The sequence below is a fragment of the Haliotis rubra genome, unplaced genomic scaffold (genome assembly GCF_003918875.1).
Source record: "Haliotis rubra isolate DU_JTF1 unplaced genomic scaffold, ASM391887v1 Scf2203, whole genome shotgun sequence".
Classification (NCBI taxonomy): domain Eukaryota; kingdom Metazoa; phylum Mollusca; class Gastropoda; order Lepetellida; family Haliotidae; genus Haliotis; species Haliotis rubra.
The window spans coordinates 1-16223 of NW_025766230.1; the positions used below are offsets into that span (position 1 = coordinate 1).

Consider the following 16223-nt stretch of genomic DNA (forward strand, 5'->3'; position numbering starts at 1 on the left):
ACACGCTGCATGTACACACGATACAATTGTTTCTAAGAAAGCTTCTCCATAAATGACCGACTCTGGACAGACTTGGTGAATGACTTCACCTGGCTAACTCCCAGCAGTGCGTCGCCATCAACAAAATCCCCTCAAATTTCAGATTCTTTCCAACAACCTTGGCACGCTTAAAATAGCTATAGAATTCCTTGCTTTCATCATGAGTCTCAACATGCATCACCAGAGGATCATCCGATAAATACATATGTGGAAAAGTACACAATAAAATTCTGTCATTAAGAGACTCCACATTAATCAAACCCCGGCCTCCAGAATTGATTGGCATATATAAACGATTAAGAGAGGACCGAGGGTGGTGGGCTCTGTTATCAGACAAGATTCTTCTGGTCAGGCGGTCGAGACTCATGATGACAGCAATGAATTCCGTTATCTAGGCCCTCCGCGGAGAGGCGTACATCATCAGGACACTATGTATATATGTGAACTTACATATGCATTATGGAGCGGCATTAATATAAGCCGTTTTAGCTTGTTTGCCAATCCTTTTCGTTCACGAGTAAAACATCTTTATATCTTTATATGGGTATACAAGATGGCGGACGCGACCAGTCGCATGTGAGACAGCTCCCGACTCTAGTGGATCATTTACGCAAATCTATGTGCATGCAAGGAATATATATCGCTTAAAAGTCTTGTAAGAGATTGTAGTTGCACATACGAAGAAGAAAGGGGTTCTTTCAAGCAGAATTATTCCCCCTAAGGACAGACATAGGCGACAAGGGTCCAAGGCGGCAGGGGCCAAGGCGGCGAGGAGCCTAAGTGAGAAGAGGAAACCATCAGGATCCCCATTAGACTCACTACCACCGTTTACGTTTGAGACCAGCACCCCTCAGCCTAACCCCCAGGGATCAGAAGCCTGTACCAGTAAGAGTTCGAACGCCCCGCCATCACAACACCCAGACTCGGCTACGTCCGGTCAGGACGACACAGGGCACGATATCTCCTACCCGTCGTCCCTATTCAACTTCATCAACGAGGCCTCTCAAGATGTCCTAACAAGCAAGTTGACAAGTGCGTTGATGTTACCCCAACTGCAGGACAAATTCAAACAGGCGTTCATGTTGGTGGCTGTGATAAACAAAATGAAGATTCATTCATCGTCAGAGTGCTCATTTATTCCACTTCTCATGTCAGTTCATGTTCATGTCCCTCAAATTCATAGTTTCACAGATTCAAGCTCATGACATACATATTCAATTTCATCATTCTCAATTCTCATAAATCCTCTAGACGAATGAAATGATTGACTGTAAATAAAACAAAAAATAGTAATAAGTACCTAAAGTATTACATGTCTAAGAAAATTACAGTCAATAAATGGAAAAAATAGATGAAATACATTTATTTTAACAGCTCAGAAATTATATGGAAAGTAACTTTAACATTAGAGAAAATAACTAAATGAACCTACACCCTAACCTTATAAAATACACTTTAAATTTACTCAATGAAGAAATTTAACCAGTGCATGAAAACTAAGTACATTTATCAAACATGGCAATAAAACATGGAAAATTTATAATAGTAATATTTTATGCATTACCATATCTCAAACACACAAATAAATTATATTAACAATGAAAATATCTACATACCATTTTGTTAGACCCCATTTGCTCAGCTTTCCATATCTCAAAAACAACATGTCTTCACTCAGACCACATGGCAATGAAAGTGACAAAGCAAGGAGTAACTTCCCTTAAATACAAGTTAGCATGCTCCTCACAGGGAACGAGTTAAGAGCTCTTGGCAGGTGCTACTGACTGAAGTGCTAGTATAATCCCACTTTTGGCTCTTACAGTGGCAAAGGACGTCGTTGAGGCTGTATTGAGGGAATACATCGAACCCATGCTGAAGGAGATCAACGAACTGAGGACAGAACTGAGGATGAAAACGGACGAACTAGATCAATATAGTCGTAGGAATTCCCTCAGGATCAGCGGATTACCGGAGGACATACACGAGGAGGGCAGGGACACCGAGAACATCGCCATGGATGTACTGAGAGGACTACACCAGACCCTATCTCCCTCAGACATAGACAGGTGCCACCGTGTAGGGAGGAAGTCTAAGGACAAGCACAGGGACATTATTATCAAGTTTGTGAACTACTAGGACAGAAACAAAGAGATCACCAACCGGAAGAAACTTCGCGATACACGGTGTAATGTGTACATCAATGAGGACTTAACTAGACACAGAAGTCGCCTATACAAGCTAGCCAGAGAACTCAAGAAACAGGGACGAACTGAGTCAACGTGGACAAGAGATGGACGTGTGAACATTCTCGAACAGATCGAAGGACGTACCCGTGTGATTCACGACGAGTCGGAACTCGATCAGTACAGGAGATAACTGTGTTCTAGTTGTGTTCTTGTGATGTGTGCTAATCAAGGATATTCATGGATTGTAAATATGTAAAATGTAAGGAAATTTGAATTCCACATTTTAGCCGTTACACATCCTGTTATCATGTTTTCTGTGTGTATGTATCACTGTATATAGCCTTACCTTTCTTGTTTTCAACTTTCTCATTATTTGTACCAAATCTGTTATTTCTCCTCAGTATCCATATTCCATTATTGTATCCAAGCACAACCTCAGATCTGCATTGCCGTTCAGTCATATGTCACAATTATGCATGTATGTATCCACCATTGTTGACATCCGATCCGCCTGTCACACTGTAACCATATTCTATGTATCAGTCTGTCTAAACAATGGGTAGTAATGTTATGCAACATCGTGTGGCGATCGGTGTCTTCAATTGTGTCCGACTTTGCCATCAACTGCGTATGAATGTAAAACATTATTTTTTCAGCATGAGTGGCAAATCGTTCAGAGAAGATTTTCTCACTGAGCTCTCCTGCATGTATACTATCTTAACAATTTCATGTAAATCAAGCTGTGTGTTAGTTACTCTTTGTCTGCGGCAGTCGCAAGTTGTCAATATCAATGTAGTATTACATCTGCTATTGTTAATTCAGCTTGCGGGAGACGTAGTTAAATCCAGGGCCATTTTCACGTGCAGACTATGACAAATCACTTTCAATCTTCCATCTCAATGTGAGAAGTTTACGCCACAAACTAAAAGACCTGTCTGAATATTTATCTGAATATGACATTATTTGCCTAACTGAAACCCATTTAGATTCCGATGTTGATACTGATACGCTCAAATGGGTGAATTTTCATGAACCCATACGGAAAGACAGAAATTCTTTCGGTGGTGGAGTTATCATGTATATCAATCACGCTCTCTGTTTTACGAGATTATGTCATCTTGAAAACAACTGTGATGAATCTATATGGGTTAAAGTATTTATCCCACAAAAGCCGCTTGTGTTATGTGTCATCTACAGACCACAATACCAAGGTTTAGAATACTGGAGTCGGCTTGATAGTAGCATTGAGACTGCATTAGATATCTCGAGTAAAATTACCGTTGTTGGGGATCTAAATGCAAACCTTTTGTCGAATAATAACACGTATCTGCATGATTTAATAGCCAGGAAAAATCTGAAAAATGTTATTAAAAACCCAACGAGAGTAACAATAACAACGAGCACACTGCTTGATCCCATCATTATATCTGAAGATGTTGATGTTTTAGACAGTGGTGTTGTAGATTTATGTTAAAGTATAAGTGACCACAAAGGTACGTATATCACCGTTGATGCTCATGTAGATACCAGGTTAGCCTACAAAAGAAACGTATTATGTTATGAAAGAGGTGACTATGAGAAACTCAATGCTATGATTAATGAGACAAATTGGTATAACATATTTAGTAGTTGCAGGAATGTTAATGAAACCTGTGCACTGTTTTATAAGCATCTCAACCGTTTTATATTTGTGTGTATTCCTTCTAGAACTGTCACCATTCGACCAACTGATAAACCTTGGTTTACTTCAGAACTTCGGAGAGAATGTAGAAAAAGAAATATAATGAGAAAAAAGGCCCAAAAGACAAACCGTCAAGTAGATATTTTGGCTTATAAGAAACAAAGAAATAAAGTAAATAATATGAAATGTTATGCAAAGGATTCATTTTATGCCAGTCTCACAAACGATTTTTTACTTGATCTGTATTCTAGTAATAAAAATTCCTATTGGAAATTACTTCGGTTTTTTATTAATGATTCAGGATCAGTCACTTGCATTCCGTCTTTAAGACAAAATGATGCAGATGAAAACCCAACGTTATTCACTGATATGCAGAAAACAGAGAAACTTAATCAGTATTTTCAGTCTATATCTAGTATTGATGAAGAAAACACAGATATGCCATTCTTTGACAAACGCACTGATTCTGTTTTAGATAGTGTAACAATTGATGTAAATGAAGTGTCCGATATAATCAAATGTTTACATCTTAAAAAAAGCTTCTGGTCCGGACAGAATCAGTCATAAGATTCTTAAAAATGTTGTACATTCAATAAGTATCCCACTGTGCATGTTATTTAATCAGTCATTAAAAAGTAGTATATATCCAAGTGTGTGGAAAGCAGCAAATGTAATGCCCCTATTTAAAAAGGGTGATCCCTCAATGGCCTCTAACTATCGGCCTATATCCTTGATCAGTTGTGTGGGCAAGGTGTTTGAGAGAGTGATGTTTAAACGTCTGTACAACTATTTTCATGCAAATCGATTATTGTATAAGTATCAATCAGGTTTTCAGTCTGGTCACTCAACTGTCCATCAATTAATTGAAATATATGACCAAATCTGTGCGGCTTTAGATGATAAAAAACACTATTGTATGGTTTTCTGTGATGTCTCTAAAGCTTTTGATCGTGTGTGGCATAAAGGTTTATTGTTGAAATTAGAAAAAATACGGAATTCATGGTTCATTGTTAAATTGGCTAGCAGATTACATAAGTAATCGTTCACAAAGCCCTATCCAAGCCGGGGTATTTACAAGCTGGTGTCCCTCAAGGGTCAGTCCTCGGTCCTTTCTTATTTCTTGTTTATGTCAATGATATTGCTGATGATTTAAACTGCTTGACACGATTATTTGCTGATGATTCGTCTCTTGGCTCATCTTCTCATGATCGTCTATTCATTGAAAGAGATTTGAATTCAAACTTGGAAAGGCTGCGGGCTTGGGCAAAGCGGTGGCTTATAACATACAATCCTGATAAAACTGAGGCAATCTTTTTCTCCTTGCAAAAGAATGTTGATGCACTAAATCTCTACTTTAACGGGGTTTGTGTCAAAACAGTTAATAATCATAAACATTTGGGGTTAACATTTTCAAAAGATTGTAAATGGTCTGACCATATTGATAACATTGTAAAAATAACTTCAAAAATGATATCTTCTCTACGTAAACTCAAATGTTTATTACCGCGCTCTGTATTGAATAGAATTTACGTAATGTTCATAAGACCCCATTTTGAATATGCGTGTGAAGTATGGGATGGATGTGCTCAATATCAAGCAAATAAATTAGAACAACTGCAATTAGAAGCAGCAAGAATTGTAACGGGTTTACCTAAATATACTCATCATGAACATCTGTATTATGAAACTGGTTGGGAATCTTTAGCAGAACGTAGGAGAAAGCGTAAACTTCGCCTTTTTTACAAAATACAGAATAATATGGCACCATCGTACCTTATTGATCTTGTTCCTGGGGACGTAGCATCTAAATGTAGCTATAATCTTCGCAACTCTGATGATGTCTCACTTCCTTTCTCGCGATTAAAATTTTCGTATGATTCTTATTTTTCATCCACAATTAGAATGTGGAATGAACTTCCAGTTGAAGTGAGAAAAAGCGAGTCACTGAATTCTTTTATATCGAATATTGTTATAAAACATAAAACTGCTCCTCAATATTTTGATTCTGGACCGAGAATCACTAACATCATCCTTACAAAACTACGTTACATGTGTAGTCAGTTGAATTATGATCTATTCCGTGCTGGTTTAAGAGATAACCCAAGTTGTTCTTGTGGAAATGTTTGTGAAAATTCTTATCATTACCTATTTGACTGTCAATTATATATAGTACAGAGAACTACCGTGATGACTAATTTACGCAGTATTACAAATGTGGATATAACCTATGAGTTACTATTACATGGCAATGCAGATCTGACTGTTCACATAAATCAAAACATATTTAAAATTGTTCAAACATATATTTGTCATTCAAAACGATTTTCTTAATTGTTGCAATTGTTCCTCTTTTTCCCATATTTCTGTTCTGTTCTTCTCTGTCCATCTTGTAGAATGAATGTAAATAATACTATGTAAATACTAGGGAGAGGGTGTTCTTAGTTGTATAACTTGTACCCAATCCTTTTCTCATGAATAAAATATGTTTAAAACAAACAAACAAACAAACATCTTTAAACCAAATTTAATTTATCAGAAAAACTGTGTTTGTGTCTATCAAAGGGCTTGAGATCAGCCAATCATATCCCAGAAGGACTGCAATAGTACATAGGAGAGCTGGGCTGCGTTGTGACTAAACCCACTCCTTATCCATAAGATATACATGTATATACCTCTACTTACACCAGTATCCATGGTACAACTCCGGCTATAGTATGAGCAAGTGCTTTTAACGGTGTAAGAATCTACATCGAAACGTTGCGCTATGCAATCAACAAGTAGTTGTCATCCATAAGGTTGTATGCTTCATTTTTGACTCACCAACTTCTAGAATGCAACAATATAGTCATGTGATATATAAAACAAATGACATTAACTTTAAGTGACATGCCGCTGTGCGGTTGTCTGACCTAGATTCGCGCATATCAGTCATCTCCGAGTTGGTGCACCGATATAGGTCTCCAACATGTCGTCAGATAACAGCGATGAAAAGTTCGTAATGTAAGTCTTTCCTGATGTTATCGACCTGTTTCTCAGTACTGTTTCCTCAGATATACTGCATTACCACATGTTTCCTGATACAACGTAAATATCAGCAATATGTCAGTATGCCTTCGCCTCTGGGTCGGTGTGATCTGTATGTCGTCTCAGGCTTCCTTAGCATCTGGGTCGGTGTGATCTGTATGTCGTCTCAGGCTGCCTTAGGATCTGGGTCGGTGTGATCTGTATGTCGTCTCAGGCTGCCTTAGGATCTGGGTCGGTGTGATCTGTACGTCGTCTCTGGTGTCGACTTTCATTTGGACAATACGTTATGCAAGAATTCTGTACGTAATAAGGATTGGGTGTGCCACCGACAAACAACAACTATCCTAGAACAGACTTTGATGTACGTTTGTTTGGTTGTTGTTGAACGCAGCACTCAGCAATATTTGAGTGAGTGAGGGAGTGACCTACGTTTTACGCCGCTCTTTGCAATATTCCAGCAATATCATGGCGGGGGACACCAGAAATGGGCTTCACACATTGTGCCCATGTGGGGAAACGAACCCGGGTCTTCGGCGTGACGAGCGAACGCCTTAACCACAAAGCTACCCCACCGCCCAGAGTGAGTGAGTAAATGTATGTATGTATGTATGTATGTATGTATGTATGTATGTATGTATGTATGTATGTATGTATGTATGTATGTATGTATGTATGTATGTATGTATGTATGTATGTATGTATATATGTATGTATGTTTGCATGTGTGTGTGTGCGCGTACGTACGTACGTGTGTTTGCATGCGTGCGTGCGTGCGTGCTTGTTATCGAGCTCAATACCAATATATCTCGATTTTCCGATATCTCGGTATTTTCCAGGGATCCCGACCATGGGGAGATACCCGATCTGAGAAATTCGAAAGGCCACGGATTCTACTGTTTCAAGCATGATGGGGTGTATTTGTACATAGTGCATCCCTCTGTGCTAAAGGGAGTTCGGCCTGCAGACCACCTCAGGAGTATCAAAGAAGCCGAATTGAAAGACGATGACATCTTTATATGTGCATATCCCAAATGTGGTAGGTACACGACATGTCCCAACCGGAGTCTTAACACTGCTTCAGCAGCAACTCACTCACAATATGCTATATCTCAGTCATATCAGCAACTCACTCACATTATGCTATATCTCAGTCATATCAGCAACTCACTCACATTATGCTATATCTCAGTCATATCAGCAACTCACTCACATTATGCCATATCTCAGTCATATCAGCAACTCACTCACATTATGCTATATCTCAGTCATATCAGCGACTCACTCACAATATGCTATATCTCAGTCATATCAGCGACTCACTCACAATATGCTATATCTCAGTCATATCAGCAACTCACTCACAATATGCTATATCTCAGTCATATCAGCAACTCACTCACATTATGCTATATCTCAGTCATATCAGCGACTCACTCACATTATGCTATATCTCAGTCATATCAGCAACTCACTCACATTATGCTATGTCTCAGTCATATCAGCAACTCACTCACATTATGCTATATCTCAATCATATCAGCAACTCACTCACATTATGCTATATCTCAGTCATATCAGCAACTCACTCACATTATGCTATAACTCAGTCATATCAGCAACTCACTCACATTATGCTATATCTCAGTCATATCAGCAACTCACTCACATTATGCTATATCTCAGTCATATCAGCAACTCACTCACATTATGCTATATCTCAGTCATATCAGCAACTCACTCACATTATGCCATATCTCAGTCATATCAGCAACTCACTCACATTATGCTATATCTCAGTCATATCAGCGACTCACTCACAATATGCTATATCTCAGTCATATCAGCGACTCACTCACAATATGCTATATCTCAGTCATATCAGCAACTCACTCACAATATGCTATATCTCAGTCATATCAGCAACTCACTCACATTATGCTATATCTCAGTCATATCAGCGACTCACTCACATTATGCTATATCTCAGTCATATCAGCAACTCACTCACATTATGCTATGTCTCAGTCATATCAGCAACTCACTCACATTATGCTATATCTCAATCATATCAGCAACTCACTCACATTATGCTATATCTCAGTCATATCAGCAACTCACTCACATTATGCTATAACTCAGTCATATCAGCGACTCACTCACATTATCCTATACATCACACAGCGACTTCACTATATCACACAGTGTCTCCACTATATCACGCAGTGTCTCCACTATATCACGCAGTGTCTCTACTATATCACGCAGTGTCTCCACTATATCACACAGTGTCTCCACTATCTCACACAGTGTCTCTACTATATCACACAGTGACTCCACTATATCACACAGTGTCTCCACTATATCACGCAGTGACTCCACTATATCACACAGTGTCTCCACTATATCACACAGTGTCTCTACTATATCACACAGTGACTCCACTATATCACGCAGTGACTCCACTATATCACACAGTGTCTCTACTATATCACACAGTGTCTCTACTATATCACACAGTGACTCCACTATATCACGCAGTGACTCCACTATATCACACAGTGTCTCTACTATGTCACACAGTGTCTCTACTATATCACATAGTGACTCCACTATATCACACAGTGACTCCACTATATCACGCAGTGTCTCTACTATATCACACAGTGTCTCTACTATATCACACAGTGTCTCCACTATATCACGCAGTGATTCCACTATATCACACAGTGACTCTACTATATCACACAGTGTCTCTACTATATCACACAGTGTCTCCACTATATCACGCAGTGATTCCACTATATCACGCAGTGTCTCTACTATATCACACAGTGTCTCTACTATATCACACAGTGTCTCCACTATATCACGCAGTGACTCCACTATATCACGCAGTGTCTCTACTATATCACACAGTGTCTCTACTATATCACACAGTGACTCCACTATATCACACAGTGACTCCACTATATCACGCAGTGTCTCTACTATATCACACAGTGTCTCTACTATATCACACAGTGTCTCCACTATATCACGCAGTGACTCCACTATATCACACAGTGTCTCCACTATATCACACAGTGTCTCCACTATATCACGCTACTAATTTCTATTGCTATTTGAGGCTACTCTTCGTGTTGATTTTGTCTGTTTTAGGAACCCATTGGTTGTGGGAGGTTATCGAGATGCTAAAGAGTGGTACCATCAAGTATCAAAAGGATGTCAAAGAGACCCGAATGTTGGAATTAATCTCCAAAGATGGAATAGAAGCAGTGCCACAGCCACGTGTCTTCAACACCCACCTCCATCTGCGCATGCTCCCTAAACAGGTTGTGGAGAAGAAGATCAAGTGTTTCCAGATCATGCGGAACCCTAAAGATGCCTGTGTGTCCTTCTTCAACCACTGCAGGGACATGACTCCACCTTATGATTATGAAGGAGACTTCGTGGAGTTTACAGAGGCGTTCTTGTCAGAAAAAAGTAAGTACAGCGAGTAGTTGATCATTGTGAGAAACCCTGTTCAAGAAGTTTACTCATCACTGGGAATATATATGGTCACATTCAGAAGTAATTACTTTGGCTGGTTCAAGCGAGAGGAATCCAATCACAAAGAAGCGGTCAGAAAATACTACATCAAAGTTGGCCATTGGTTCATTGGTTCAGTGGATAAAGCGTCTGCCAGGAAACATATCTGTGGTATTAATCCCCGTTAATATCGGTATTTGTTGTCACCCTGGCTGACGTTCGGCATTAAGGTGATACAACATGGGCTAGTCTTCTCGGAGTCAGTGAACGGTGTCTTGGTGAGAACTACGACACATCCATGTGCGTGTGTACATTAGAGCAATAATCTCAGAAGCAATGATAAACCCATTCCTGCCCAACGTTGAGGGCTTTTGCTCGGCGCAGTGTCTCATTCTTAGGTAGGATTGCACAAAGATAATGAGCTGACATATGGATTTGCAGGTCGAATGCATTGTAGTTGTCGGACCTCTGTTCCCGAACATCTGGTGTCGTCACTTTGACTGATAAACACAAGCTCGTGACAGTTGGAATCGTGCTGATGTTAATGCAGATTTCGACTGATTCTGGATTTTAAAAAAAAAAGGTTTTATTATGTGAATACAATGAAGTACGAGGAACGTCTTGGTATTTGGTAGTCGTCCATGTCCTTTAAAATGATTTCATTTAAACAAAGCCACAACGTCAGTAAAGAACATCAGATCTTTTGGTACTGGTTCCTGGCACATGGCCTGGTTCCTGGCACATGGCCTGGTTCCTGGCACATGACCTGGTTCCTGACACATGGCCTGGTTCCTGGCACATGGCTGGCTCCTGGCACATGACCTTGTTCCTGGCACATGGCCTGGTTCCTGGCACATGGCTGGTTCCTGGCACATGACCTTGTTCCTGGCACATGGCCTGGTTCCTGGCACATGGTCTGGTTCCTGGCACATGGCTGGCTCCTGGCACATGGCCTGGTTCCCTGGCATGGTCTGGTTCCTGGCACATGGCTGGCTCCTGGCACATGGCCTGGTTCCTGGCACATGGCTGGCTCCTGGCACATGGCCTGGTTCCTGGCACATGGTCTGGTTCCTGGCACATGGCTGGCTCCTGGCACATGGCCTGGTTCCTGGCACATGGCTGGCTCCTGGCACATGGCTGGCTCCTGGCACATGACCTGGTTCCTGGCACATGGCCTGGTTCCTGGCACATGACCTGGTTCCTGGCACATGACCTGGTTCCTAGCACATGGTCTGGTTCCTGGCACATGGCCTGGTTCCTGGCACATGGCTGGTTCCTGGCACATGACCTGGCTCCTAGCACATGACCTGGTTCCTGGCACATGGCCTGGTTCCTGCTACTTGGCCTGGTTCCTGGCACATGGCTGGCTCCTGGCACATGGACCTGGTTCCTTGCACATGGCCTGGTTCCTGGCACATGGCCTGGTTCCTGGCACATGGCTGGCTCCTGGCACATGGCCTGGTTCCTGGCACATGGCCTGGTTCCTGGCACATGGCTGGCTCCTGGCACATGACCTGGTTCCTGGCACATGGCCTGGTTCCTGGCACATGGCCTGGTTCCTGGCAAATGATTGGCTCTGGCACATGGCCTGGTTCCTGGCACATGGCCTGGTTCCTGGCACATGGCTGGCTCCTGGCACATGGCTGGCTCCTGGCACATGACCTGGTTCCTGACACATGACCTGGTTCCTGGCACATGACCTGGTTCCTGGCACATGACCTGGTTCCTGGCACATGGCCTGGTTCCTGGCACATGGCCTGGTTCCTGGCACATGGCTGGCTCCTGGCACATGACCTGGCTCCTAGCACATGACCTGGTTCCTGGCAGATGGCCTGGTTCCTGGCTCATGGCCTGGTTCCTGGCACATGGCTGGCTCCTGGCACATGACCTGGTTCCTGGCACATGGCCTGGTTCCTAGCACATGGCCTGGTTCCTGGCACATGACTGGCTCCTGGCACATGGCCTGGTTCCTGGCACATGGCTGGCTCCTGGCACATGACCTGGTTCCTGCCTAACTTATATTTACAAACACGTCAATGGCCTGTCCACAAAAGGTTACGATCCCAGCACTACGACTATCACAAGTCTGGATTACGATAATCGTTTTTTGGGTCGATGCTATTCATTTGCAGATAAAGTGTAAAGTGATTCAGCTACATGTGCCGTTGTTTCAACTTTATCTTCTTTACTTTCTAGTGGCGTTTGGGTCCTACTCCACCTATCTGCTATCATGGAAAGCCGAAGTGGCAGCTGCACCAGAGTTACCTGTCCTTGATTTGTTCTACGAGGACATGAAATTTGTGAGTATCGCTACTCATCAACATATGGTTTTCCCAGTCGCCTCAAAAAGAACACAAATGATATTGTCCTACACACTGGCCATTATTGTACCGTAAACTAAAGGAAAATTAATAAATCAATAATCAATAAATCAGTCAATAAACCAATCTATCAATCGATCCGTCAAGCAACGACGCAATCAAAATTTGTCGAGGCATTGAACGCCCGTCTCACAACACTATTTCCAGGACCCTGTCAAGACTGTGAAAGACGTCGCCAGAACAGGTTTCCTAGGCCTGTCATCAACGGACCAGTTCTGTGAAGAGGTTGCGGATGCTTGTTCCTTTAAGAAGATGAAAAAGGTTGACCAGGAAATGAAAGGTGACGCTCCCATCAAGATCTGGGCAGATGGCAAAGAAGGGACATTCTACAGAAAGGTATTACACCTTTCTCACTTCGGCCCTGGGAACAGGTTGACTAGTATTAAAGAAACCAATGCATTTGTTAGATTCTGGAAGCTTGTGTGCAAGTTCTTCAAGTCCAATACATGACATGATGTAGATAATTAATTTTGTAGATTCGTAAACATTTTTCAATGCTTAGTTTTACTGTGGTGGGGCACGTGGTCCTTCATTTGGTCAGGTCACAATGAGTTCAGCAACGGTCACTGCTCTGAGTATCTTGAGTGATGACCGTTCCCCTGACCATGTATCCAGAAAACATTGGCTATTTCAGCTGTTCTGTCTCATATTTGGCTTTAAAATAGATGAACCATTTACCGGTCAAGTAAGCATGAGATATGTTTTTTTCTTTTTTAAATGAGATGCGACGTTTTGGTGAAAATTCTAACACCTCATCAAGTAAGTGGTGTACATGATTATGTAGGGACGCATATATACATATTCTAAATAGTGGTTTTCCTACAGAGCAAATTAGACCATTTACCTGTCTTTAATTACATACAAAGGACCGAAAATGATACAGAATAGAATAGCTTCGTCTCCATTCTAGCACCACTGGCACGCACTTGGACGCTTTTGCGCGTTATATTGGGCGTGTATTTCAGGAGAACCGGCGTGATATCGTCCAACTTCAGAAAGGACGTGCACTGACTAAGACAAAACAAAAGTTTGCAATGTTTCAATAACTTTATTTTGGATACTGAAACAACATCTTTTGTTTCTGTTTGTTTCTAAATGATGTGTGTTACATAATTCACCTAAACCATTTTTGTACCATCCCTCATCCCTACTTCATATCACTGATTGACTCGATCGTGACCCTAGGATATCGGGTGACTGTCAGCCCACTTCATTGAACGTTTACTCAGGGAAGTAGTTATTGATCACCAAACTGCTGCTTAAAAATTAGAATAGACGATAAATGCTCGTGTTAATCTGGGACACGTTTACTGTCGAAGGCAAAGAGTCAAACACTGGAACACGTCCACATTTTGTGTGTGTTGTACTTGACATATCTGACTGTCAACAGATTAATGAAGCAAAACACAGGAAGGTCGCCCAGTCATTGTTCTGTGTCATCTGTACATCGACCTCGACCTCGACCTCGACCATGTCACAAACATCCCACCATCCCATATACAATATCCACTTGTCAAATCAGAACACACATTCCAGTAGTACTACTAGTAGTAGCAGCAGCAGCAATAGTAACAGTATAGTAGTAGTAGTAGTAGTGGTAGTAGTGTAGTAGTAGTGGTAGTGGTGGTGGTTTTACCAACACACTAAAATAATATGTTTCAATATTACAGCCAAAGTTATCATGGTTAAGTGGTAGTATTGGATATCCAAGATTCAGTGTTCCAGAAGAAACTAAAGTACTGTCGGAAATAGACAAAAACTGTTTTAGGTTGTTACTCTGTATCCCTAATATTTACACAATTGCAAATAACTTATGTCGAAATAACCCACATCGGTCTAACTGGGCGTTCAGTGGGATGCGTAACAGGATATCCAGAAAAGCATGTTTACTCGTAAAATCGGGCAAAACTAAGAAAAAACACGAACAGCTGCTGAAAACAATAGATCAGACTATAGATGGCAATAAGGTCGCTCAGCCAGGTATGACGACGGACCGTCGACTCACCTGGCATGAAAAGCACGTGCTGCCTACAGGCACAAGGGGTCATCTCAAATATCTTTTAAGCTTTTTCCTGTCTATTGAATATGTCTCTACTGATTATCTAATCTTAGCTAATATCTCTATCCCCGTCTTGGTTTTGCTTTTGAGACGACCCCTCCTTCCTGTTTCTTTTTATAGTGATAGTGAGACTCAATGGTATCTATATCCTTAATTGTTTCAGTCTTAAAGTTGTTATTTTTATACGTCTGCTATCGTTTATTATTAAGCAAAGTCATATTTCAAAATGTACATTCAAAAAGTGTCATTTGTTTTACAATATCATCGCACACTTATTTGCATAAAGCCATGGTCTGCTCCAAAAAAGTCGCTTTGGACTTTGAAAAAACCCGCATTGCTTATTTCTGTACTAATCTCTCATCAGTAAAGTCCTTTTTTAACGTTTCCTATCTCCCTACCTCTGAGACTGTAGTTAGGCCGAACTTAGTTCAACAGATATTTCACACTTTCACATATTAACTACCTAAATTGTAGATGAAAATGTGAAAAAACAGTTTTGTTCTACACGACAGTACTTTAACACACGCTGTAATTGTAGTACATGTACATCATATAGCTGGTTGACAAACGTATGCCTGCTGCCAGTACGCTTGATAATTCGTTGTCTGTTTCAGGTGAAATCGGAGACTGGAAGAATTGGTTCACTGTGGCAGAAAACGAGAGATTTGATCAAATATGGAATGCCAAGATGAAGGATTCTGGGTTCAAGTTTACCTATACACCCGTGTGAGATCATGTGAAGATACTGGTTCATGTTATCCGATACAGTGAAATTTGTGAGACCCAAGACACTGAATGTCAGTGAACGTAACGCATTAACGCAACAATTTGCGACAATGTTTTACTTGTTGTTTTAGGCCGAACACTACGGGAAATCTCTCATGTACGTACATTTTGTTTATTCCTTTTAAAATGTTTCATTTTATTGCATTGTTATATCCTCTGTTTATCAAACAAACCCTAATTTTAACCTTGGTGTTTATAGTTTCTTGCCTTGACTGGAACGTTGGCTATGACAACTTGAGAAATACTGTTGCAGAGCCCTGGGCCAGTCTCCGACTGTTAAAGTACCTAGGGTTGCAGTATACCAAATCTCTATTTTCTGATGGTGTTAATTGAGCTGCAAATAATAAAGCGGCTTTGACTACGAGACAGCAAATGTGTGTTTTCGTATGCGTTTTAACGTAGGTTTTTCCCACTTTTTATAATACACTGATAATATTTATGTACAAGGGTTTTCTTGTGTTTGACTGCTTTACGAAAAATGAAAGAGAATGAAGTACTTCCTAATACCCCAACGACATAAATTTATGTGAAATTGATTT

The 16223-nt window shown here is 41.0% G+C and overlaps 1 protein-coding gene across 1 annotated transcript; it reads left to right on the top strand.

The window, feature by feature from the left end:
- Positions 1 to 6742: 6742 nt before the first annotated feature.
- Positions 6743 to 16057, top strand: LOC124277383 (sulfotransferase 1B1-like). Its single transcript, XM_046713054.1, has 7 exons — positions 6743 to 6906; positions 7767 to 7966; positions 10090 to 10413; positions 12655 to 12758; positions 12987 to 13175; positions 13474 to 13524; positions 15455 to 16057. The coding sequence occupies exons 1-7, from the start codon at positions 6872 to 6874 to the stop codon at positions 15626 to 15628; spliced, it is 1077 nt and encodes a 358-aa protein (XP_046569010.1). The 5' UTR covers positions 6743 to 6871; the 3' UTR covers positions 15629 to 16057.
- Positions 16058 to 16223: the final 166 nt, after the last annotated feature.

Coding starts and splice junctions, on each gene's coding strand:
- LOC124277383 (XM_046713054.1), top strand. CDS start 6,872: ATGTCGTCAGATAACAGCGATGAAAAGTTCGTAAT. Junction 12,759..12,986: donor TCTACGAGGACATGAAATTT/GTGAGTATCGCT, acceptor CACTATTTCCAG/GACCCTGTCAAGACTGTGAA. Junction 13,525..15,454: donor ATGAACCATTTACCGGTCAA/GTAAGCATGAGA, acceptor TACATCATATAG/CTGGTTGACAAACGTATGCC.